The sequence below is a fragment of the Dermacentor albipictus genome, chromosome 3 (genome assembly GCF_038994185.2).
Source record: "Dermacentor albipictus isolate Rhodes 1998 colony chromosome 3, USDA_Dalb.pri_finalv2, whole genome shotgun sequence".
Taxonomy (NCBI): Eukaryota; Metazoa; Arthropoda; class Arachnida; order Ixodida; family Ixodidae; genus Dermacentor; species Dermacentor albipictus.
Genome location: NC_091823.1, coordinates 99,888,513 through 99,915,648, shown reverse-complemented (window position 1 = coordinate 99,915,648; position 27,136 = coordinate 99,888,513). Strand labels below are relative to the sequence as shown.

General features: G+C 49.1%; 1 protein-coding gene across 2 annotated transcripts in view; it reads left to right on the top strand.

Moving 5' to 3' along the window:
• The window catches only part of LOC135901320 (ankyrin repeat and sterile alpha motif domain-containing protein 1B), a 122,795-nt gene that overhangs the window by 51,500 nt on the left and 44,159 nt on the right, over positions 1-27,136 (top strand). For both annotated transcript variants that reach the window (XM_065431064.1, XM_065431065.1), the window contains exons 4-5: positions 12,636-12,737; positions 15,935-16,139. In XM_065431064.1, coding sequence (XP_065287136.1) covers positions 12,636-12,737; positions 15,935-16,139 — 307 coding nt within the window. The remainder of the gene's footprint in view (positions 1-12,635; positions 12,738-15,934; positions 16,140-27,136) is intronic.

Here is a 27,136-nt window from a genome sequence, read left to right as displayed (position 1 = left end):
GGGTAAAAAAACACGTCTGATGCTAAACCAAATATCAGCTAAAATAACAAGATATCGTCGTTACTTCGGGGACAACATTCGTCATCGTATGGGTTCCGCTGACCCGCAGTGCGACTTCTTCGGTTGCTCAGAGCTAGAACGTCAGAGACGGCGGCGTCCTGTTGGGTCGATGCTCCCAAGTCGACCTAGAAGGTCGCTGGCGCCCAATTGTCCAATGTAGCGGAATCGGCAAGGTCTTAGCGAGTGCCAGCCGACGCATCTGCGATCCTCTCGTACAACACGACTGACGACTGAGGTCCTTTTGACCTATAACCTCGGCGTTAGGTTATCCATCAACCGAAAGTGCCCGACGTCGCGTCTAAGTACTCATTAGAGAGGTGTAATAATCGCTCGCCGACTTCACGCATTGTACGAGAGACGGCTTTGCGAAATGCGCCGGTGTTTACGGCAAAATTGACCGAAGCGCCGAATCCGCTTACGAAGACGCGAGGTGTCATGTAGATTGCAGGGTATTTTACATCGAGCGCAGTTAAGAACACGAAACTCAGATTGATGTGTACATCCACTCCACTCGGGTACGCCGTCTTCGTCGCGTTATCTTGTCTTCCGTCAGGCCGCCTCTTCACTTTCATCTTCACCCTAAAAAAAAAAGGGAAATTGCAAATCTTTGTCTGCCACCGCCAGCGGGGATCGAACTCAAACACGAACACTGCAGCTGTTTGAAACGTGTCTGCGCGTATTTTGCAGACAACCTGAAAGCTGGCTTTTCCACGGTAGGAGTCTTTGTTGGGAGAAGCCCACTTTTGTGTCTTCCTTCGTTTTGCTGGCGATGGTTTTTATGTTTAATAGCGCTTGTTAGTGGGTTAGGCGGTTCACATCTTGGTATATGGTGGCATCTGGAACGAACTGGAGAAAAAAAATATACGAGAACTGGAACAGGATAGGCCTAGTATACTGGAAGTATGGCTATGAATGCATGTGGTCGCGAAATCGCTACCGATAATTCGCATAAACAGCTCGAGTATGAGACAAGAACGAGTTGGAAAAGGCTATTCCTCGCCAACAAATGAAACTTTATTGCGGCGCAAGGAATAAAAGGGTGTCCAACGATCAAAGGCCAGAGATGACAGAACTACTGCGCATGCGCATGAGGCTAGATCATCACCGTAACAGCGGTTAACTGCTCCCTAAATAACGAATGCATGAAGTTTTACAAGTCTGATCGAACGTATGCCCTCTAAATTCTGAGACTGGCGCTGAGGCGATGGGGACTTAGCTAGCCTGCATATGCTGAAATTATCGAATTACTTCTGACACAGAGGGAGGTGGGGGCGTTCGCGCCCCATACTGAACGATAATGATAGTCGTTCGATAATGATAGTCGTGGAGTAGCGGGCTAGCGCCTTCGTAAATTGTGCATACTGAAGACGTGTATACAGAGTCGATATCTGCAAGGCAGCTCGCATGCAAGTCTGAAGGTTGTCGGATGTACGAAATCGCGTGAATATCGGGATTAGCTGAAAGCAGACCGGAAGTTGCCAAGGATGAGGCAAGTGCAGTCTGTGCTCGTTCTCCTATGCAGAGCTACATACTCGCACGGAGGTCGGCACAAACCGTAATCTGAACATCGTTGCACATTAACGAAACATCTTTCAGTCGAGAACTTTTGATGCACGAGCAAACAAGACTCGAGTTTTGGTGGACTTCACGCTCGTATTTTGGTCTCCCAGTAAGGTTATTGTGAGCAACCCATCGGAACAACCCACATCGCAAACACATGGATGAAGTTGTGGTGGGCTATAGGGGCCAATTGTGGCCGGCGTACATAGATTGGTACCGACTATACTGCCCTTCTTAATGCGTGCACATTACGGTGCTTTGGAGCAACCAAGGTTCTCCTGCAGGGGCCTCAGTAAACAACTCGACGACGGGTCCGATCTCTCCCACAGTGACTTCGAAACGGCTCAAAGGAACTGTTCCTTAACTGCGTTGTCATTTCCCGCTTCCCGCCATTAGACTTGCCGTTCACTGCATGCACGTAAATATGCTCAAGCGATCCTGTAGTCTCGCTCGGCTATTGCACTCCAATGTATGGACGCATGGAAGAGCTCAGAGCTTCTGCTCATATGCAGAATAACTAATTAAATAAATGAAATGTTTAGGGGGGTATTCTTGCCTTCCTATTGAGCGCGCCGTTACGCAATTGCATTATCGAAACAAATCGACGCCGCTCAAACGTAAAGCTCGGAACCATCGATAGAGGCTTTTACATCTTCGCGCTGTCTTAAGTATGACCTAATGGTTTTGCGAAAGCGCGCAAGGTGGAGAGTATTAATAAAAGGAAAATGGGGCATCCACCCAATCGTAGCAGCTGTAACAAAAGAAACCCGTACGGATTCCTCGAAAAAAAAAAAAGAAGCCGCGCAGTTGAACAAAAATTCGTCCTGGTCTCGGACTCGAGCCCGATACCGCCGCCTTTCCTGTTCAGCCGCTCTACCATCTGAGCTAACCAGGCGGCTAGCTTATGGCAGCGCGAAGTCGAATTTATCCGCAACTAGAAGCTCGGGTGGATGTCCCTATTTTTTTCTTTGTTAATTAATTCTCTCCACCTTGCGGGTTTCCGCAGAACTATTAGGTCAAACTCTTTCCTTTGCTTCGAGTTGTATAAGTTCGACTTCGCCCTGCCATCTGCTAGCCGCCTGGTTAGCTCAGATGGTAGAGCGGCTGCCCCGGAAAGGCGGTGGTCCCGGGTTCGACTCCCGGACCAGGGCGAACTTTTCTTCGACTGCGAGGCTTTTCTTTCGAGGAACCCGTACGGGTTTCCTTTGTAGCAATTGCTACGATTCGGTGGATGTCTCATTTTCCCTTTACGAATATCTTAAGTATGTAAGGCCTTTAACGCTGCATGCGTCGCGGCGACCAACGAGCTAGCTGTGAGGGACAAAAGCGGCACGCGCGCGCCTTTTCTGTCCGCCTGTCTGCGAGGCTGGAGGTGTCGACTGGCGCGTTCGATTGCGTCGAACCACCGGACGCGGCGTGCGGTGCCGACGACGAAGCCGCGAGTGGCGGCGCTCGTTGCGCCCCGCCGGCCGGGGTCACGTGAGCGGCGGCTGCGTGACGCAGCTTACGCGAGCGGCAGCGGAGGTGGCGGCTGCGTTGGCGCCCTTGAATCATCGCTGCCGCTGCTGCTGTTCTGCGTCCTTTCACGGGCCTCGCACCCCGTCGCGGTGTGCTTTTTTTTTTTTTTTTTGCACCGGGCGCACGCGCGCCGGCGTGGCCGAGACCGTGAAGGCGATTGCGGGCAGCTGACGCGTAAACAGCGAGCGCGGCGCGCTCGCGCGGTGGAGGAAGGTGCGTCGCTGACGCCGCGCGCACGCGTTTCCCCGCCGAGGGAGATTCTGAGCGCGGCATACAGTGTGCACTGTATTCTAGTACATTCTAGTACACTGTAGTACACTACAGCATTCTAGTACACTGTAGACTGGATGGAATGCGAAAGTTCTTGGGGGGAGAGTCACCGATACGGTGGTTTGAGAAGTGAAGACACGTGTTGCCTTATCGCATGCGTCTAACTACTGTACCAAACTACTCATGGTTAGCATCGTTCCATTTTCTCATTCCGAATATATATATATATATATATATATATATATATATATATATATATATATATATATATATATATATATATATATATATATATATATATATATATATATATATATATATATGGTGTCCCAGCATTTTTTCATTACGACGTATTACTTGATTAGTAACTTTTAATTGGTAAACCTTCGAATTGTTGCTTGAATCGCAAGCATATCAATTATAATGTTGTAGGGCACCTCAAATAACCTCCGAATCAAGCATTTGCTTAGCGATCAGCTTTGCCTCGTTGGTTTTTCCGAGAAAAAACAAAAGCGCGCGAAACATCCAAAATGCGAAATAGATAGGCGCTTGAGTAGCGGCGTGCGAGTGCGCATCTATTTCGTATATCGCGTATTTCGCGGGCTTTTGTTTTTTCTTGGAAAAAAAACAACCAGGACCACTTCAGCACGAAATAAATGCTTGATTCAGAGGCTATTCAAGATGCCCTACAACTTTGTAATTGATATGTTTGCGATTCAAGCAATAATTACAAAGATCACTAATTAAAAGTAATTCAATAAGTAATACTCCTTGATGACAAAGGTGTTGGCCGTAAGTACATACGACTACAGCTACTATTCAGTCGGTACGATTTGGGTGTTTTTAAAATCTTGCTCCAAGTTAGCTGGGACACTATATATATATATATAGATATATATATATATATATATATATATATAATATTGGCGGCTAGATATGTCACCACCTAAACCCTCACGCTTTTATCTGCCGCGCAAACTCTCGCCTAACGTACAAACTTCGTTGACGTTGACGTAATGGTTGCCATGGTTCAATATCCAGAATCGCGCGCAAGGCCGCCAGCCGCGTGTGTGGCTTTTGCGAACGTCCGCCCACAAACCTTACCGTCGAGGAGGTTATTTCTCACAGTTGCGCTGCAGTACACTAATATCAGGGCTGCCACGAAGCCATTCACTGACAGCGGCCGCAAGTTGCGACACGTTCACGATTTACGAGCGCTGTGTATACAGACGCCCCCCCCCCCCCCCCCCCTAGGGTAGGACGCCTCCTTGATCTCCCGTTGCGACGCACGCGTTCGTATTGCGCGCGCGGCCTTTCTGAGGTCGCTTGCAGGCTGGCGTCTTTCCAGAACGCGCGCAGTTCTTGCCGCAGCACTGTCGCAGCGTGACACCGCGCGACACCTTGAAGGCTTGCAGGCACTAAAAGCACCTTCGCTGCTGTCGTCATCGCGGTGCTTCTCTACACCCTTCTCTCGTACGGGGCCGCATGCGAGCTCGTGCTAGAGGACATTCAATGCACAAGTGATCGTTGGATGCAAAACACTTGCGCAATGACAAAGGCGCACCAGTAAATATTCGGGAACCGTGTATAAGGGCACTCGGAGCTCCAACAAAAGATTTGCAAACGGCTATAATGGACGAAGACTGTAACATCTTCGAAGGAGACGATGCGCTGCGGTATACGTCACGCAAATTATCAGGGATAACTTCGGCTCGAAAGAAAGCTTAGTTCTGATTCAAACAGATCCAGCAACAGACCAAAATTTGCACGAAATTTGCACCATTGCTGACAGACCAAAATTGTGCATAGAAAACCTTTACTGCAGGGAAGCGGGAAAAAAATGTCCCTATAATAACTCGGCCTCAGAACTTGATGAAATCCCTCTACAGTTAATCAAGAACCTCGGTCCAAAGAGCAAGGCACTGATGACTGATAAGGACAAGACGAATCGTTACAGGCCAGGTGCGGTAACGTCGGTGATGTATAGAATGGCAAGCAAGCCATAAAATTAGAACTGTTGAAGTGTGTGGAGAAAAATGATGTCCTGGGGGAACTACAGGATGGGTTCAGACCGGGTATGCTCTTAGAGGATAATATGTTCTGTGGGTTTCTCACACCCACGCTGTTGGGACAAAGGAACGACAACACATTAGTGCAAACAATCACAAGGGCATTTATTGCACCTTTCATACATCAATGCCTGCCAGCCGAGTTGCTATACATAAAACATGCCGATGGGCGCGCGACAAATCTAGAAGTCCGACTCACCGCGACCGGATAACGAGCGAATATGTTCGCCCCATGCTGGATACCAACGCTTGGTCGTTCGCGCGTACGGTCACGCGAACGGTGGCGCGTTCGAAGGCGGCCACGCGAGGCAGTCTTGCAGAAGCATGGATCGGCGCACGCGCGGGACGTCCGCCGCGCCCGCCGCCCCAGAGCAAGCGTGTTCTTCCTTGCGCCCAAGTAACCCCGCCGCAGCGCAACACTCGTGCCATCTCTCGTACTGCGCCTCAACCACTCCGACCGCCGCGGGCGCCAGGCCACGCGGGAGCTATGCGGGAAAACAAGTTATCAGGGGGCGCGTCAGAGTCACGCATCCCCACAGTTCATAGTAACTCAGTGCATGTAGATTTCAGTAGCTCAGAATAAACCTTTATGGATAGCATATTTCTAGATATTAAAGGAGCCTACGTCAACGTAGACAGAGAATTGTTATAGGATATTCTCAAGCACGAAGGCATAGATGACGATTTCGTGGAGCTTCTGAGGGATATACCGGGTGTTTCAGCGAACACATTTAAACAGTTTTAAAGGTTTCCTGTGGGAGGTGGCACAATTCTAGTTCATGAGCTGATCTACTCGAAGAGGCGGACATTACTTGCTCAAGGATCAGAAATGCGTAATCGACTAATTAAAATACGCTAATTAAGTTTTTAGCTAGTTACCGTATGGCCCATATTGCAATTTACAAATTCTAGCCGTGTAGTTCACAAGGCGGATCCACTTGGCAGGCCTTCAGAGCTATTACGGATGTGCCTGTGGTATACTTTGAGTCCTTGGGGGCAGCAAAAGGCACGCATTCGTTTTTTCAGACTGCGTGCCCAATTTTTCGGACGTTTTCGCGGCCCCTAGGGAGTTCGAGAAATCGGACGTTGACTGTACTCAACTATATATACGAATGGATTTGTGAACATTCAAATAATTCAGTTCGCGATTCGACTATCTACTACTCTTATTTTTCGTATATTTCGTGAACTACTCAGCTGAGGTCGATGCATTGCACGCAGCCTTACCACGGCGTTCAGTTGGTTTCGAGGCAAAACAAAATTTAATTCTGGGAACGTGGCAAAATCACAACTTCATTATGAGGCACGCCTGTCTTGGTACAAGGTATAGTCCGAGTCAAATTAGATAACCGTTGGATCTTAGGGGGACAGAATGGGTACCATGAGAAGGGAAGCGCAGTATAGAAGACTGCAGAAGAATAGGTGGTGCGACAAAATTAGGAAATTTGCGGGTGCTAGTTGGAATCGGTTGGCGCAGGACAGCGGTAATTGGAGATTGCAGGGAGAGGCCTTCGTCCTGCAGTGGACATAAAATAGGCTGATGATAATGATGATAGTCCGAGTCGTCAACTCCAATCGAAGCAATTCCGATACCCGACGCCCACAAAGGGAACGGCAATGAAAGCAGCGCATAAATGTGAGAAGATGTAGGACTGATTAGCCACTGGAAGGCACGCAGACCGTATCGAATACGCGTGCTCATGCATGTAGATTGACGCGTTTGCACGTGCAGTTTGGAAATTTCTGTCAGTCTGCAAACTTCCATATGTGCGATTGCAGTATAGTTTCCGGCTTTGACGGTTGTCAAAAACACATATGCATGATCTGATCAGAACCGATCTCCGGTTAGCTACTCATACGAACATGTCAGCGGCAAGCTTTCTGCGACGGCTTGCGGAAAGCTGGCTGGCCACACCGGTCAATTTTCGCCCTGGCACACTGCCTTGGCCGTTAGGCCTAATCAGTAGTGCTTCGAAAGGTCGGTTGGGTATCGGTGACCAAAGTTACAATTTTCGGACGAATCGACCCGTGTCAATTCGCAGAAGCCACACGACACGCGAGAAGCGGACAAACCGCTTCACAGCGAAAGCTAGTTGTACGGGATAGTGCGGACGTTGTACTCCACCGCCATCGCCATTTTTGAGACACACCGTACGGAGGCATCTCATCTTATAGGAGGTACAGCTGACCAGCGATACCCTGGCGGGACAAGAAGCTCTCCTCTAAGCAAGTACATCGAGCAGCCATGGCCAGTGGAGTTCTGGAATAAGGACACCACCCACTCGACCTCAAGAGCAGCCATCTCGATGGTCCGAATAAATGTTATTTCTCTCTCTCTCTCATCTTGTAGCGCTATTCATAGACGCATAGTCTCTTGTCGAACTCCTATAGCATTGTTATTGGGTGTAACATACATTTTATCTAGTGCAGTAAAGCATATCGAATCACATCTGTCATTTGGAATGCACGTAAGGCATTTGCCATCACTTTTTTTTCTCTTGTGTCTGAAGCCGCAAATTGTTCTAGCTCATTTGTAATTTTAGGTCTGTCTTTGCGCCCAGGCCCATATCTTTGTTCTCGTCAGCCTACAAAATTTTATGTAATTGTTTACAAATGTAAGTTCCTTGCCTACCCTAATAAAGTTGTTTGCGACATACCGTGCACGGTACGCCGTCCATCGGAAGGCAAGCCTAATTAGTCGCTGTTTGATCAGTGTCTTTCGTCACTGTTGAGCAGCACTTACTGATTGCGCAGTAATAACAAGCTTCGCCAAACGGCTACAGATTTATGCTGTACTATTCCAAGTGTTCCAAACAGGCAAAAATTTATTGCTGCTCGAAACTGCTCCAAAAAGCCATTTTTCCTGCTCCAAAAATTTCTCGAAATCCTAAACTGGCTGGACCACCTGTGCTTTGAGTGACTGCTGCACCATTTATACACAGGGTGTCCTACTTACGACACAGTTTTTTTTTTTTTTCGACGGTGCACGATGGGAGACACGCCGTGTCGTGAAGTACGTGATGCCGAATCGTTCTTACCACGCTCTTTGCGACACCATGCTGTTACGTCAGCGTGTGCTTATGAGCAGACGCAGTTAGAGCTATAAGCGTTGTGGAAACACGGTTGCATAGCCAAAGGGTGGCGATCGAATACGTAAACACGACATGCAGAGGACGGTGCATCAACTGACTTTAGTTCCTGTTAATTTCACGCTGTAACTGTGTTTCCCAATGTCGGTTGCCAACAAGCCCAGCTTTCAGTAATACCAACACAGTAATGAGTGATTGAAGCGGGGCCAAAGTCCAGTAACGAGTCGGCATTGGCTCTTTCCGGTAACGAATACTCGCGGCCGGGCCTCTTCATCGAGCGGCGCGTCAGCGCAGCCTATCCAACTATCCACTGATTGATTAAATGTTGGCAAATAACGGGTCTGCGGCTTCGCTGCTCACTCCCAACCCTGGCGAAAGAGCGAGCGATTTCCGGCGCGCACTCCGCGACTGCGCGCTGTGCGTGATCGGAAAGCGCCGATAAGTTCGAGCCGCCTCGGACAGGTAGCGCAGCGTTACCAGCTGGTCGCTCGGCGGCAGTTGCTTTCGTTATCGCGCTTGTTGTGCCTGGTTAAAACCATATATATATATATATATATCACATCTGCGGTTCTGCTTCCACAGTGATCTTAATACCTCTCGCTATAGGAACACGGATTCGGAAGCTCGTTAATTGTTCATTGAGAAATGTTTTAGAAAGAAAGGTGTGCTTGCCGCTCCCGCAAGAGTGGCTGAGAACGTCCGGCACGAAAACTATGTAACGGGACGGAGAGCTCGGCCTGCAGAGGGTGACGCGTACGTAGTGCGCTTGCAGCCTGGACGTAAAGCTAGACGGTATGCCCATTAGTGGACATTCCGTCTTGGTTGGACGTTCAGTATCGTTGGTAATTCCGTCTCGTTGGACATTCACTCGTGTTGGACGTTCCGTGTGGCCGCGGACATTTCGTCTCGCCGATCACGTGACCCGTCCGTCGGACATTCCATCTCGTTGGATATTCAGACTTCGGACAATCGTACTTCTCCGAGTTCTCTCACGTCGCTGCTCTTGTGTGAAAAGGCCAAGTGGTCGCACGTCGCTCTCAACTCGCTTGTTTCGTTGCCCTGCCCGTCGAAACGTATTCACAGGCGACGTCGGTTCCACTCTTTAGCTTAGTTCTGTGACGGATTCGCGATGCACCAGCCGTGGTGGTTCTGCGGCTAGGTTCGAGGTTCGATTCGCCACTGCAGCTGCCGTGTGACCCCGGATGTAGGGAGCAACGCAAAAAAAAAACGCTTGTGCCCTGTCCTTCGGGCGCACTTTTAGTGAACCTCGGGTGGTCAAAGTTAATCATTCACCACTGTGCAGTTTGGGAACGTTAAACCTTAAGTGTAATTTTTTTTCTTCAGTTAAAGACTCACGAGGCGGGCGATAATAAAATGGGTGGTAAGAATAAATGCGACATCGTTATGATGCGTCGCCGCAGAAATATTTCTGTTATGCGCCTGGCAAGCTTTCTGCCAACTTCTACTGCCAACGTTCGCCGCCAACATCTGAGTAAAGTGGTCGCGAGGCACGTTGTCCTGCGTCACAGGCGAGCCGCAAATGGTAGGGCGAATACGTCCTGTTGTCACGTTGTCCTAATGCGATATCGAAAATTGTGTTCATTGAGGGAAATGAGATTTTGCGCAGGTAACTTCTATGTGGATTAGTATTGTAGGAGAAAAATTAACTTCATAAATCAGCACTTTATGGATGTCCGCCGTACCTATAGGCGAATAAACGAACAATAAACATTTTCGCGAAGCCTTAGCTAACATTGTCTTACTAGGAGCAATCTTGTTACGTAATGACGAGGCTCGCTGTATCGTGTTGATATTTTTATTGTGAAGTTTTGTACTACCACTCCCCTCTCTATAAAGTCATATGGCCCGAGGCTACATGAATGAATGAATGAATGAATGAATGAATGAATGAATGAATGAATGAATGAATGAATGAATGAATGAATGAATAAGCGTAGCCAGGAGGCCGAAGTCAGTCTGTTACACCGGCTATACAAGGTTAGCGATATAAGATAAAGAAACACAATGGACAAATAAACTTCGCAGCGTCATACACTTCCATGCATGAATCACTCCGTGGTTGTTCAAACTCGGTTTTCTGCTGCTTATCGAAATTGCGGCTATTTACTTGCCCGTTATTTTTTTTTTTTTCAGAGTGTGGTGCCTCGGTTCGTTGACGCAAAATAAATTATCAAAGAAAAGAGAGACGGAAAAAAAGAAAGAGATGGCTTGTTTGCTCAAGTATCATGAAGGTGTTTAACCTCCGCGTGGGCTGAAAATTAGCTGGCAACGCTCTCGCCGACAACCCTTTGTGAAGGCTGTGGTCGTTGTTACGAAAGCAGGCACTCGTCGGGCAATCCTCCGCGCGGCAGAGACGGTTGCCGCTGCCCTCTCCGGGCTCTCATTTCGTATTCAGTCTCACGTCGTGGGTCGGACGGTCCATGGCGCCCGCTTGTGCGGAGTCATGCGCGCGCGTAGGACGCCGCCTATGTTGTTCCACTATTCGGTCACAGCGTCCGGAGGAGGGTCGCTGGAAGAGTTACGAGCGTTAGACATTGCGTAAAGAGAGACGTTTATCGTGCGAATGAACTTTGATGGTGGTGCGAAGAAAGCAACGTATATGTGGCAGGGGGCGAATTAATCAGGCGTACGTACAAAGTGTAGTAAAGTCTCGGCCACCAAATTTACGGGACTAGGGATTTTGCGGGGAAAAAAAAAAGCTGAGTTTCCGCGAGGCCTCGTCTCCATGACCTCGGTGTGAAAGTTTCAATCTGTAGTACGGCGTTCGAGACCTTAAGCAGTGATGCGTTGAATTACAAGTGCCCACGCCTTAACAGCTGAATGTCTCACATTTGTCGTGGAACCACGATGTCTCGTAGACTTTTCTGGCCGAGCGTTTGTTTGCATGCAACCATTTCCAAGTCTGTTCCTGAGATTAGCATAAGTATAGCCCAACTGTTCCTCCTCTCCAGCGAGTTTTCACGTTGATCGCCGAGTGCGATGTAAGGCTTCTCTATTCCCCCATCTTCTATGTGAGATGTTTTTTTTTTGTTTTTTTTTCCCGATTGAGCGAGACCTCTCTTGGTGGTCGATCTTCTTGCTTGCACACATAACGCATGCATTTAGTCGTCTTATCCAAAGATGTATGGGCGGGTGCATTAAGCAGACATTCGTGATCGTCTGGTGAAACGCAATCCTTGATACTGCCACATGTGCGCTGCCGGGACCAGACAACCCGAGCCCCGAACGCCGGGTTTGAAAACGAAAAGGCACGAACCACGTGCTAAGTAAGTGATCGCGGCGTCCTGCTACCGTACACGAGGTCGCAGCGTTCATTCCCGACCGCGGTGTGCTGTATTCCGATCTGAGGCGGAATGCAAAAAACGCTCGTGTGCCTTTAGATTTAAGTGCACTTGAAGGAATTAAGCACGGCTGGTCAAAGCCGTATAACCTTTTTTGCGGCTCCTCTGCCGTCATGCTTGTGGGTCGTTTCCGCAAAACCCACAGTGCTGAGGTGGCCTATACGCACTTCAGCTCGTCTATAGTGGGTTCTTACACCATTTGTTCCTTATGCGTCGCTTTGAATGCGCTGTCATTTTTATTGCCGTCTTTATTTTTATAGGTCAGAGATTATTCAGATAAAAAAAAAAAACTACGAAGAAAATATGGAACTAAAACGAAGTGCGCAGTTCGTTTCCGTTTCATATATTCGCGGTCTCCCCCCCTATATATAGTAACGCCTGTTTTGCACGAAACTTTCATTCACGACAGGCAACAGCGTACACCCGCGAGCGAAAGTATGCGGACCACGGGGTCGCCGAAAAAAAAAAAAAACGGAATTTCTTCGTAATTAACACGCGTAAGCGGAAACTGACAAGTGCATTAGAAAATTTGCGATGTCAAATTTGGACTGCAGTCTTTAGTTTCTAGTTGCGTTCGCAGACAGAGGAGAAAATGAGTTTTATCGCGCAATCCCTGGCCCGTGTACTTTTGCTCACGGGTGTGCGCGGTCGCGTTGCGGTTGTAAGTATGCACAGATTGCAGCGGTGGCCCTTCCCTTCTCACGCAGGCGTAGACGTGGACCTGCGCGATGCCCAGAACCGGAGGGCGACGGACGTTCTCGAAGAGCTCAACACGGGCATCGCCAAGCAGGCGCGGGACATGATCCGAGGTGAGCGAGCCACGCTCGTGCGCATGCGCGCGCGTGCGAACCAGCTACGGCGTCGTCCCCACGAAGTCTCGAACAGCGTCCAACTCCTCATACGTAGGCCGATTCCAAAGATATTGCAATGCCAGGCCCACCCGCGGCGGAGGTGAAGCAGGCGTTAAGCACACTCCTCATATGTGGGCCGATCCCGAAGACTCCGAAGGGCGCGTTGTAGGTTCCCGAGTCCAAAGGGGTATGTGCCATTGATCTTGGACCCTTTCTTCACTATTACCAGGATCGGACCACATGATGATTTTTTCAGTTAACGGACGCCGAAAAAAAAAAACTACAGAAGTTAGTCATACACTGCTTTCGCTGTAAAAGGCGGCAAAACGTTGACCGCCAAGTAGATTGATTTGTCGGTGCTTTAGGAATGTGTGTGAGGAGTGGTGGCGGGGGTTGATAGGGGGGGGGGGGGGGGCGCCGCTTAATTTCGGGTGTTGGGTGCGTACCTGCAGGAAAGTAATATAATGCCTAGTGACATATATAAAAAAGATAAAAGAACCGTATACCGGGTTGTTTCTGCGAAGATTTTCAGTAGTTTGTAAAAATAATCTGTCCCAGATATCGCAATTCAATGTCCTGGGCTGGTCTACTCGAAGAGGCGGACATTACTTGCACAAGGAGTGGAAGTGCCTTATCTACTAATTAACGAAAATTCAGTAATTTAGTTTTTAACTAATTACCGTACGTCACATATTGCAATTTACAAATTTTAGCTCGTGAAACTGCGTGGCATATACACTTGAAAATAATTCTGTGGATGACATCGTTTTCGGGATATGCACCATCGTACTTGCTGTAAAATTTCACCGTCGTTCCACATAAATTTTTACCAAAACGCTGTTTTAAGCACTGAATCGCGAAAGTAACTGGGCCGCTAATGTATTTTTTCGCAAAGTTCGCGGAATTAATATCCCGAAACTTGTGCCATCCTGAGAATATTTTCCCATTGGATCTATGCGAACTGAAAGGCTGCAATTTATAACTTGCAATATGTGCTCTAAAGTAATTACCTAAAACATAATTAGTGCATTTTAATTAAGGAAAAACGAGACATCCACACAATCGTAACAATTGCTACGACTAGGGGGATGTCTCATTTTCCTTTAATTACTTCTCTCAACCTTGCGGATTTGCGCAGAACTATTACGTTAGTGAATTTTTGTTCACTAATCAATTATGCGTTTCGATTTCTCGCCCAGATAATGTCTCTCTCTTGGTGCAATCCAGCTCAAGAATTATAATTGCGCTATCTGCCACAGATTATTTTTTTTATTATTATTGAAAGTCTTCGCAGAAACATCCACTATGTATGGCTACACTGCAAAACCGCCGTGCACTGCAGATCTCAACGTCGAATTGTCTACAATAGAAAATAAAAAAAAAAAAACAGCTGCAGACTCAGAAGTGGCTAACACACCTAAATAAATTAAATAGCACTTGTCGGCCCATTTGATGGAGGTTTAATCTCGGCAGAAATATTACAATAAGGAGAAGACGCATAATACAAACTATTACGCTTGTCATGTAGTATCACTTGTCTTCTTTTGTACCATTCCTTCGCATGTAAAATTACACTACATTTAAGGCTGTAAGTTTATCTAATAATAGATTATGTTGTCAACGCAAACCATGTATTTTAAGGGCTGATAACAAGCACACAGCAGGTAAGAATGACGAACTTGGGACGGCACCTGACACCACCCCATTTAAAAATTAAGAGGCTATTCCCATAAAATACATCCATCCATCTACGTATTGCATGAGATGGTCAGTAAACAGGCGCCTCTGGCTTTCCTGACACTGCACGGTATTAGTGAGACGGAGTGCACTTTCACCTCCTTCCCCCCAAGTCTTGTCTCCTTTGCGTTCCTTCTCCTTCGTCGCTGTTCCGGGTTCTTCGTCGGCCCGCCTCACGAATACGTGGCCCGGCAATTAGAGATGCAAATCTTGCCTTCAAGCTACGCTTGTGCAGGCACGTGTGCGAGCGGCTATTGTTGTGGGCATGCGGGGCGGTTGCGTGCGGCGCAAGCTGTTCAAAGACTTCTTTGTTTCGAACTCACGAGGGCGGCAGTTTGCACTGGCATGAACCGGACGCGCGTGTTTATTTTTTTTTTTTGGGGGGGGGGGGGGCGTGTAGCGAAGTGCACCGATGCTTACCTTGGTATTGCAAGTGGTGCTGCTGGCAAAACAATGTTGAGCAAGGAAAAAATTGACTCGCTATCCCGGCCCTGGGAAAGTGGATATCCAGCCAATCTGTTGAAAACCGCCGCTACAACTGCTGAGGGAAGTATGCAATGCTTCATTCCTTTAGAGTAACGGTAGTAATGACAATTTATAGTGATCGTAGTAATGTGAGTAATGGTAATTTTGACAGCATGCCACCGTCGGTATAGCGGTGATACAAGAACAGTGAAATCAGCTTGCTAGTGTGGTTCATTCATATAGGAAAGGCTGGTGACGTCACACCCCACGTCGCAAGCTGCCGTCGTCGCGGCTCAGCTTGCGCAACCTTTACCGGGAAACGTATGCGGGGAGTGCTACGTGCTTCGCATTCTTATCGGGAGCGCCTTATCATATCAGTTATGTGGTTCGGATGCTTTTATTGTGCTTGATCTTTATTCAAACGTAGGCTGTTATGTATGGTGTATGCGTGATTCTAAAGAATGCATTTACTGTTCACTTTGCTGTCTGCTTGAAGCCCGCAAATGCACTCAAAAGTGCCTCGAGCGGCAATTTTGCGTGCATTTGCGGTCTTCATTCGCGCTCGGAAAAAAACACTTCTATGTAACACGTATTGAGCAACAGAAAGCGTTATCGGGAGTTTTTTTTTTTCGTGTCGCTCTGCAATTTTCTCATTGCCACTTTTCATCTAATTATAACATTTGAGAAGTTGATTAATCGATTAAGACTGAGTATCTAATTGGGCGGAATGAAATAAAAAATAATTTGGACGTCTCCAAGCGACTGCAAACAGCATTACCTTGTTTCTGCCCAGCCACGAGGGATTTGCATATCTTTAAAGCTCTGGCTTGAGTTAGCTGCAGGACAACCCCGTGTGCACGTGCACTGTGCGTGCACGTATATACACCGCACGAACGGCGCCTGTATGTTTGCCCCCCCCCCCCCCCCCCCCCCCCACCTTTCCTCTTTTGCAGAGCGCGCCGAGGCGGACAGCGGCGGTTCGGCGGACGCCAGCCCGCGCTCCATCAGCCCGCCGCCGGCGTTCGCGAGTCCCGCGCCGCGGTCCGTGCAGTCGTCGGGCCTGCCGCGGCGCAACTCGGCGGGACTGGGCGGCTCGCAGGACATGCTGCTCGACATGCACGCCGCCGCCTCCCGGCACGTCAAGAGGCCCTCGCTCGGGTGAGCCGAGCTGCAAGCTCGATAGCCTCGGCACTCTCTCGTTACACACTCTTAAAACACCACTTTACACACCTACTGAACCATGGCCAACACCCTCGCGTTTAAGGGGTAAGATTAAAAATTAAATTATGAGGTTTTACGTGCCGAAAACCACTTTCTGATTATGAGGCACGCCGTAGTGGAGGATTCCGGAAATTTCGACCACCTGAGGTTCTTCATCCAAGTATACGGGTGTTTTCGCATTTCGCCCCCATCGAAATGCAGCCGCCGTGGCCGGGATTCAATCCCGCGACCCCGTGCTCAGCAGCCCAACGCCACAGCTAATGAGCAAACAAGGGGGTTAAGGGGTAAGATCCTGTCGTAGGTATGGAACGACGATGGTATCTTGTTTGCTGACTTTTTTTTTTCTTTTTTTACCGAGCTAAAAATGGCGATAGCTGTGTCAGACGACACGAAAATTGCATTAAATGAACTGTCATAGCTATGTACATAATAAACGAGTTTTGCGCCGAAACAACACACACAAGAAAGGAGACAACAAAAGCGCCCGTGTTGCCTCCTTTCTTGTGTGTGTTATTTTGGCGCAAAACTCGCTTATTCTGTCGCATATCCAACTATAGCCCAGCAGTTCACTCTTTTAAAAGCTATCGCTGTCAAATTCTTTTGTACGATATTTCTGAGCGCTCAATGCTGTCAGCATTATTACATAGTATTCAACAACGCTTTTACTCATCGCACGTATATTTAGAGCTCCCATTGCCGTGCTCTGTAAACTTTTTTTAAAGCCCTGACGGTAGGAGTGTTACCCGTAGGACACCCTTACGGGGGTAAAAATTTTTTTTAGAGAGTATTTGCATGTCCTCGTGTATGCTCACCATAAAACACAGCTCTTCACGCGGCCGTCGATAACCATCCGCGCTTTGAATATAACATACACGCAACTTATTTCCGCCGTACATCCGGCATCGCGTTGCACAATTACCACGCTCTTTGATCATTTGAATGTTTATGTATTGGTATATTCTGCACTGTATGTAGTCGCCCGAAATGCATTGTATCAGCGGGGTTAAACATCTCTGCGAAGAAAACGCGGCGGCAGAAAAGAAAAAAAAAATGAATAGCAACAGCAAGAACTGTGAAAACCATACGGAACAGCTACATAAAAGAAATACGAGAAATATAGTATATAATGCAAAAGTGTGGCGCAAACCTGCTTCAGTGCAATGAACAGATCTGCAAGCGGCAAACGAAGACAGTTGCCGCGTCCAGAACGAGTACCGCTGTACTCCGTATAAGTTCGCGGCATAGAAGGTCACAAGTTTCAGTCAGAACCGCGGCGCAGGTTTCTTTTTTTCTTTTTTTGTGCAGTCAATGAAGACGTTTAGCTTGTCCGGTATTCGGGTAAACGCGTTGGGGTGGAGGCGTAAACGGGAGCGGCCTGCATGGTGCAGCCACCTGGTGGCCTTAAGCTCAGACAAAAAACAGCTAATATTGCACTAACTAAGTGCATTTATTTTGCTGCGAGTGTAACTTTTTGGCAGCTGCACGATTACGCCAGTGCCGAAAATTTACACCAGCAGCGGATACACTTGATTAAGGCAATATTGGCTGTTTTTAGTCTGTTTGAGTTCTGCGCCACTAGGTGGCTGCACCATGCAGGAGGCTCACGTTTACGCCTCCGCCCCAACGCTTCAACGGCCCCGTCCGCCTCCGTTTACCCGAATACCAGACAAGCTATGGACGCTCTGGCGCCGGGCGGAGCCATGGTCGCCACCGAAGATGCGTCGAAGGCGACTTCCGTATGGTTACCGTATAACGGGGCACAAAGCAGGGATACTGTAATTAAAGCTGTGTTATAAATTACGCCTTTCCAACCGCAATACTGCCATGTAACATCACAGGAGAAAGCTCTGTAAGGCCAGAAGAGATGCACGAATAGTAGACGGAGTGGCGACGCCGTCCTGAAGTTCCCGCAACTCGCCGTGATGTCATTGATTTTGACAGGTATATATGTTAGTTGCTTATTGGTAAACGGCACTACATTCTACGCAAGACGGCCGAAGACTTACCTCTTTATTACGCGACGTTCCTTCACTCAACGCACCACCTCGACCGGGGAAAGTGGACCGCAGTGGCGCTCCTCGACAAAAGTTGTCGCTGTGCTCCATTAACGCTCCGTGGCGTTTCTCGAGAACAGTAGTGTCATCGAGGCGCGGCGCTGTGTTCAACTCGATTGAGCCTTCAGGATACCTTGAGAATACGCGTGGCTCAACTTAGCAAATTCGGAGATCTTCCCCTGCTCTAAACCGGCCAAAATAGGAGAAAATTCATCATCATCATCATCATCATCATCATCATCAGCCTGGTTACGCCCACTGCAGGGCAAAGGCCTCTCCCATATTTCTCCAACAACCCCGGTCATGTACTAATTGTGGCCATGCCGTCCCTGCAAACTTCTTAATCTCATCCGCCCACCTAACTTTCTGCCGTCCCCTGCTACGCTTCCCTTCCCTTGGAATCCAATCCGTAACCCTTAATGACCATCGGTTATCTTCCCTCCTCATTACATGTCCTGCCCATGCCCATTTCTTTTTCTTGATTTCAACTAAGATGTCATTAACTCGCGTTTGTTCCCTCACCCAATCTGCTCTTTTCTTATCCCTTAACGGAGAAAATTACTCGACCATAAATCTATACCGTCGCAATGGCGCGCACCCCCCTTAGGTTGTGGGGATGCGCGACTCTCACGCGTTCCCTGATATGTTGTTTTCCCGCATAGCCGCCGTCTACTGTAATCCGGCTTCGCCGCGTGGCTTGGTGCCCGCGGCAGTCGGTTTGGTTGAAGCGCATTGCGAGAGATGGCGCGAGTGTGGCTCTGCTAACGCCACCTAACAGCGGGGTTACTTGGGCACAAAAAAGGAGACGGCTCTTCCTCGGGCTCGGGTTCGGCAAGCGGCGCGGACGTTCTGCGCGTGCGCCGATCCGTGCTTCTGCGAGACCGTCTCGTGAGGCCTACCCCGGAATGGACGAACACGATCGTTCGAACGCCCCACCGTTCGCGTGACCGTACGCGCGAACGACCAGGCGTTGGCGTCCAGCATGGGTCGACCATATTCGCTCGTTATCCGGTCGCGGTGAGTCGGACTTTCGCGATTTGTCGTGCGCCGAGCGGCATATCTTGTGTATAGCAACTCGGCTAGCAGGCATTAGTCTATAAAAGGTGCAATAAATGTCCTTGTGATTGTTTGCACTACTGTGTTGTCGTTCCTTTGTCCCAAGAGCATGGGTGGGAAGCCCACAAGATATCGGCGGGAAATTCAAGGATGGGACGTTAAGCCTTCATTTTCTTCAGCAAAGATGAGCCCTCTCCCCACTAAATGAATGATAATTGCGTTTTTTTAGGAGTGATTTACTAGTCTATACACTAACCGAGGATGGCGGACCATGTTTTGGCCACTGAATGTTTTAAAGGCGGTACCCCGCTCTTGGAAGACAAAAGGAACTTGGGCAACGGATCGTGACCGCGTTGAGTGCCTCCTGGCATCTGCAGTTGAGCCGTGGCGCTGTCTCTTATTTCCCTTTCTCTGGCGTCTTGATTACCCCATCACCCTCCCTTCGTGAGTGTACTTATCACAAATTACCTCCGTTTTGACCCCCCCCCCCATGTGTCTTTCCTTATTTCCATCCCTTCCGTTGCTACTGCGCGCCGTGATTGCACGCATGTGCCACGGAATGGTCGGAGGGAGGGCGGGGGAGGGGGAACGCTTCTTCCGTCATGCATGGCCTGCAGAGCATGACGGAGTGGCCGAGCACCCTCGCACCTATGTGGCAGTCACGTGTCCGGTCGTTTTGTCTGAGGCCATGGAGGACGCCATCGCCTCAAACGTGCTGCACGCCCTCGCTAATCCAAAAGCTAATCTCGAGGCAGCACATGTGTCGGTCAAGAGCCCGGTGTGTCAGGCGACTATACAGGTTAGCCAAGGTGCGTCCGAGTGTCTGCGCAAAAGAACTTCTGGTCTCCGTGGTTGGCGCATTTCCACAGTGTTACCGACCGGGTTGAGGGGGAACGAGCCATACGCCGGACGTATACGGAGATGTTTAGCAGCAGAAGCGTGAAACACCGTGCTTAAGAAAAAGAGTTCACGCAATACACTCAAAGCAGGGTGACGCAGGAGTACAATGTGCTGTTCCACGATGGTCAGTGACCTGTACAGCGTCCGCCTCTAGCCTTTCCGGCAGCGCATGCAACACTTGCGGGGCTTAACAGTCAGTACTACCTGCTTGGGATCTTTTTACTTGCGACTGTTCCGTGAGGCCACAGCTGTTCGTGCTCCTGAGTGCGTGCGCACGTGCGAGCGTTCCTCCTCTATAGCGTATTTCGGAACCTGTGGTCGTTTGCGAACGTCGTTTCTGAATGTCCTTTCCCGTAATTATACTTCTTCTTCTTCGTTTCCGGCTGCTCGTCGTCTTAAAACCCCGCAAACAGTGATGGCATGCGAACGATGAGAACTTCCGAAGTGAACGCGGCTTTGTTTCTGTCCTACGTACCTTTCCCATTGGGCACTTTGCGAGGGAAAGCCCCTCCAAGTCGCGCTTGAGAGGTTGCAGTGGAAGCGTAAAGACAGAACGACTCGAGTCGTGTATCGTGTGTTCGTCGTGTAGTCGTGTGTTCGCCGTCCGAAAGCAGAACCTCTGTTGTGGTCTCAAGGAAGCAAGGTATCGCGATGCAGTTAGGCATCGGCGCTGCGGGCATAACTGACAGCGCTGGCAAGCAAAGGCGGCATGTGTGCGAGTCCCGATGGTCTCGAGCCACGTTGGGCCCGTTTCGGAACGGAGTACAGGCGCCGTATGTACTGCGAAGGTTAATTTCATCTTCGGTTCTTCTTTCCCTACGTCACTGCAGCTCAGACGCGGCCGCAACGCCTTTGTAGCCAGTGTTGGTCACTCGTTGCGACGAAATATAAGAAATGGGCTAAAGTAAATTACGTCCAAATGTGACGTTCTCGTCCCCCTTATCGTCTCACGGATCGTCGTTTTGCCGTGGAGGGCCTTCGTTATCGCCTCTACCGGACAGAAATACGCACCATGTACAACCTTTGTGAGCGAGATTGGAGAGAAGAGTTAATTTCTAAACAACGTACCGTGGCAAGGTGGTATTATTGTCCAGTAATGGGAGGCGTGTCAACCGATTCTGCTCCTGAGGAGGGTCATGTCTTCACTGGAACTCGCCTCATATTGCCAACAGCGCTGACCGGATGTGTGGGAGAAGTGATGGAAGTAATGATCCCCGACTCTTTTTCGTCTTAGTCTGCGTAGACACGGTAAACTGTCAACAGAATCGGGGGCGAGGAAGATCGTCGCCCGCTAGGAGTGGTACCTGGAACAACACATTGCCCACCCAGACTCCACTGCTGGTTTCATCGGTGGCGTTCACCAATCGGCAATGTTATCGATCCTGCTACTTACCGGCAGGCACCAAAAAATCGCGTGAACGTTTGCGCGCCGCTGTTGCCCGATTTAAAGGGACCCTGAAACGCTTTTGACGATTTTCTACAAACGTACTGAGTCGTTAGAGTAGGTCCTTCTGATCATTAATTGACACATCTAAGTGCTCTGCGTAAAACGTGTAATTTATTATAAGGTTTTAAAAATGCATATCACTGCCGATCGCAGCGCACTGCTCGGCGGAATTTTAAGCCGCCCCTACCCATATGACCGAAATCACCCATATGACGTCAGTGGGGCGAGCTATCCGATTGGCTGACCAGGGCGCGTGATCGATAATTTTTCCAACTTTATGGTAAACAAATGATTTTCGTAATAGTTGGAATGTTAGTTAATTTGTTTTTATAAAAAGAAAGTAGCATAAAGAGAATGCATAAAAACAATTTTTCAGTACACTTAAGCACTTCCGGCACACAGCAAGTGTCGTCTGCTTGTGTTACAACGTACTCCCTTTTGACGAGAGCTCCGCGGTCAGAGTTGGTCTCAGTTTTTTCGCGAGCACTATGATTCGACTTTGTTGCCTTGTGGACTGCAAACGTAGCGACTGGCAATATGTCAAGCTGCGACATCGTGTCCCTCTGCAGGGCAGCGTACGAGCGAACTGGCTGCTGCGCATCAGACTGCCGCTATCCGATCGGCGCCAGGATTTGCGCGTTTGTGGCCGTCACTTTACACCGGTAGATTACTAACGCACTAGCGTTTCGCGAGTCCCTTATTAGAGAGTTTTAGCCCAGCGGGTTTACGGCCAGCGGAGCGGAGCGGGCGAGCGGAGACGCGACTGCGCATGCGCACCACGCTGAGGCGGCCAGCGGTTTTACGGAGCAGCGTTTACGCCCGCTGGAAAGCACTCCCCAGCGGAGGGTATACGCAGCGCGCGAGCGTGCGTAAGCGCGCGCGGGCGTGTATGGGAAATGCAAGACGGCAGCCGCGAACATGAACGCCGGCAGTTCTGCATCGAAGACGGCGACTGCCGCGCTGACCCGTACATTAGCACTCAGTACATTATTAACAAATAATGCACTGAGAACATGTAATATATCTTTATTCAACATTTCTTGCATAATAAAAGCAAGCGTAATTCAATTTCATTTCTCAGTAACTCCTATTCGAACCACTAGGTGGGGCAGCAGAGCGCCTCGCTCTTTACCCCGCTCGAGCGGGTGATCCGCTGGGCTAAAATTCTTTTTTGGCGAGCCGCTCCGCTGGCGCAACGGTGGTGACCGCTCCGCTCCGCTGGCCGTAAACCCGCTGGGCTAAAACTCTCTATTAGGGCAAACGTAAGCGCAAGGGGACAGGGTCTGGCCGCTTGACTGTGCCGTAGCGGGATGAGCCGAGATGAGCAGAAGGGCAAATGTGAATGGTATGCATGGTGCAGCCACCTGGTGGCATAGAGCTGAACCATACACAGTAGCAGCAACGAAGCGTATTCTTCTTTGCTGCTGGTGCGTATTTTTCGCAGGAGTGTAATCATCAACACGTTGTTTTTATAAATGTTTAAAATGTTTTACACTTGGTTAGAGCAATATTAGCGCTTTGTTTGGCTGGTTAAGCGCTGCGCCAACAAGTGTCTGGACCGTGCAGACCGATCAGGCCGCTCACGTACGTCTACGCCAAAGTTCCTTCATCAGCTTGAGTTTATGCCTCCAGTCATTTGCCGAAATGACCAGCTTGCCTGTGGTTAACGGAATACCAGACACGTTCGGCGCTACGACAGAATGCTCGCAACGCGCACGCTGCTTCGATAGCTCTCGCTTGGGGTCGACAGCCAAGCGGCTAGCAGAGAGGTTTCGCGCGGGCGGGGGCGGGCTCCAAAGCAACCGGAAGTGGACGATGTGACGTCGCATCGTGACGCAGGACCAGTGAAGGCGGAGCGTAGCCCCGCTCGCTCGGCGAACGAGTTGAGGAGGAAAAGCATGGCTGGGGAGGAGGATAACTTCTAATCGCTTGTAGCTCCGTTAATACGTAACGCTTCACTTAAATTGTGGTGCGAATGTTCTACTTAAGCTGTGCCCTACGCGTCTACAAAATTTGTCCGAACCGTTTCAGGGGCCCTTTAAAGGAAGCATGTGACGACGGATTTCGCGACATCACTTTCGCCGCCGTCTCAAGATGACCTTGGCGGCTCGACGGTTCAATTGTCGCTTCATGACCATAGAGCATACTTGTTTATGAGGTCCATATTTGTGTCCACCAAAGCGCGCCGCCCAACTACACAACGCTACATCTCTGTAGTGCCGCCCTCTTCAACATTACACCGACACCTGAAATAAAGATCATTGTGCGATGCAGATTATTCAGTCCCAAGCAAAAGGAGTTTTTCTTAGTTTGCCAAAGTGGCGCAGCAGTAGTGGCAACTATTGAAATCGCTCAGGACCATCGAATAGAAACATACACTACTGTGGAAGTGATCAGAGTGCGCATTAGGCAACATGCCTCAGCCATTCCCACACATGGCCTCGCTACCTACTGCAGTATTATTTTGTGCAATGATTTCTGCTTGTTGCTCAAGTCTGCCAACCAGCTTCATTCCTAGAACTAAACTACCGCTTCTCCTTAGACCTCACCTGACCCGGATAACGTCTGCGTTGCCACCTCGTTCTCCTAAACAGCTTTCGCTGCTACATTTGTACAAAATACAGCCATCGTGCCCGTACTTATACGTACATCTCGGCCTCTCTTAAGTGCCTGGCCGGAGCCGCAGTCTTCCCAGCGAGAGCCATCGCCGTCAGTTTTAAAACGTCACGCTGAACCACATCGATGACTGCGGAACTTGCAGCTCTTCACTTAGTCTCACCGGCCAAGAGCTTCCTGGAAAGTGGTCCGTACTCTGCGACTCGAATGAAGCCCTGCAGTCTTTACTATTGGCTTTCAGTGTGATGTGGTTGGGCCGCGCGCACGCGATTTTCGAGCGACGGCGACAAGCGACTTGCGACAGGTTTTGCCGTCGCGGAGGGCGAGCCGTTGTCGCTTGTCGCGTCGCTGGTTTTTGGCCAGCCAGCAGGGTGGGGGGATGTTTCTGGGAGTCGGGGACAAGTATTGTCGTCTTTGTATGTCGTGTTTATCATTTTTCTTTTCCAATAGTTGTGAATTCTTATTTATTTACATTATATTTTATTATTTTAATAATTAGTATAAATTTAATGACATCGATTACTAATGTTTTAATTATTTTGGCCGTATTAAATTTTGCATAATTGGATCCTCGCTTATCCTGCATTGGTATACACCTTAAATATGGTTGGAAATTGCAGAAGTACTGAAAACCTGCACAGACCGCGCAAATGACAAAACGGGTTCGAAAGCTGCAAAACATCGTTTTTAATATTTCTGCATTCGCTCCCACAGTGAAACAAGTGTGAATTGACACAAGCACACAAACCTGATACACGTAGACAAGAAAGTACGCACTAGGTACAAATCTATTTTCGCAGATTGACGAGCTTCATGGCTGGCATGACAAGAGGGCGTTGAACAGCTGGAGAGGTTGTCAAAGGAGGCCGAAGGTCGCTGTTCGTTCTGCTGTTATGGACACGTACCCTTTCATAACGGCATTCAAGTGCAGTTCCGCAGCTCTATTCTTGTGCGCATGGAGGAGAAGGTGTGTCAGCCTCCTCTGCGTCATTCGATTGCGCAAAAATGTTTTTACTCGCTTCAGAGCACTGAAAGATCGCTCTCCTGAAGCAGCTGACGCAGGCACAGAAAACACAGTTGCAGGTACCGAACAACCTGGCCCATCATCTTACGCATATCTGCAGATTTTCCTTCAGAATTTGTGAAATGCGTTCACTTGCGACGGGACCCCCGTCACGCAGGAGCGTAATTGGGACGAACACGAGTTGCGCTGAAAGTCTGCTGATATCAAAATCTGGCATTTGCAAGAGTTGTGGTCAGTTTTGTTGGATTTTAAGAGGTAGTTTCGAAATATACAGTGTCCGGTGATTGCCTGGCTTGTGTATTATTTTGTAGGGAAGTGCGGTGGCATGAGGGAAATGTTTCTTATCCATTGATGTGTTGTTGTTCCCTCTCCTTGTGTAAGTCATTATTCCGCCAATTTTTTTGCGCATCTGTTTGCGTAGTTGTGATTTAATGAAGGGTTTGGTTACGGGTATGTTGAGTGGCGTGTCTTAATTTGTGACTTCTTAACCGGCCATCGCGCCACCGTTGTACGTCCAGTTGACAATCGGCCTTCTGGAAAGCATTGGACCACACAACCACCAGTTTGAAAATTTAACTATAGATCTTGTCAAAAATTTGGTTCCGGAGTCCCTGCCAGCCAGAAAATATCGCTTGTCGCCCCGAGGTCCGCGCTGCGACATCATGATTGCTAACAAAATGGCAGTCACCAGTCCGCCCGCTTCGAGCTAAATTCGCTCCTGCAGCTTGCTTTCTGGCTTGACAGCAAAAAATAAATACTTAAACCAGCCATCGCTTTGCCTCAGCTCAAGCTGAGGGCAATGTATTGGCGTTGTCTTGTCGTTATTGGTGATCAGTTGTTTGTTTTGACGCTGTTAGGCCTGAGATGCCACCGAGAGCGGCGAAAGTGTATTGAGTTTTCCTCGCCAGATGGCGCCACGGTATTTCACCCTGGCGGCATGGAACTGATTTTCTCTACTGATGACAGCATATTAAAGCTAGCACTAATACACGTTTGTAAAAACAGTGGTCTCGGGGTACGTTTTGGGATTTCTTTGTGGACGCACGATTGTATCGATTCAGACAGCAATGTAAATTTGTCGGTACATTTTTCCGCAATGTCGCGTGCATGTGGTTGCTCCTCGACGTGACAGTGCGACAGGGTCTTCCTGTCGCTTCGCTTGTCATTGTCGCTTGAATATCGCGTGCATGTGGTTGCCGCAAGTTCTAAATTAGAGCGCTTCCCCACACATTGCTCGAAAAGGGACGTCACGCCACCTTATTCAGTGGCATTTAGGCCACTGCGGCGGCATAGGTAACGAGCACATCGATGACGTTGCTCCGTCAGCACGCGACGGCGGCGCACGAGAAGCTATCCTGTTGTCAAGAGCGGATGCATCCAGGAAACTTCGTGTGCTCCCTCGAGATGTGACGTTTGTTAGCATGGAACATGCCAAGTTTTCAGCGTAACCGATTGCACCGTCTAGTCCTATAGGACTAGACGGTGCAAGACTGGGCGTGTATACACGCCCAGTCTTCAAATCCCAGACTGTCCGTACGACTGTGGTGTCGTGGAGACCGTCGAGCACATTCTTTGTGGCCTTCCTTGTTATAGCGTACACAGACGATCGTTTAGACCTTCGCTAGCTCGAGTTCTTGATTGACTACTTTCAGGACTGACCATCATGGCATGAGCAGTGTGTGACAAAGGCTCTGTTATTGTTAAATGCTACAGCCTTCTACGCAGAGCCAGTAATTAGTTCTGAATTGCAGATGTCGACTTGTGTTGACGAGTGTGCGCGTGCCCCGCGCGCGGGCTCTCCTATTTCCTTGTTATTTTTCTGCCCCGTCCCAGTTTT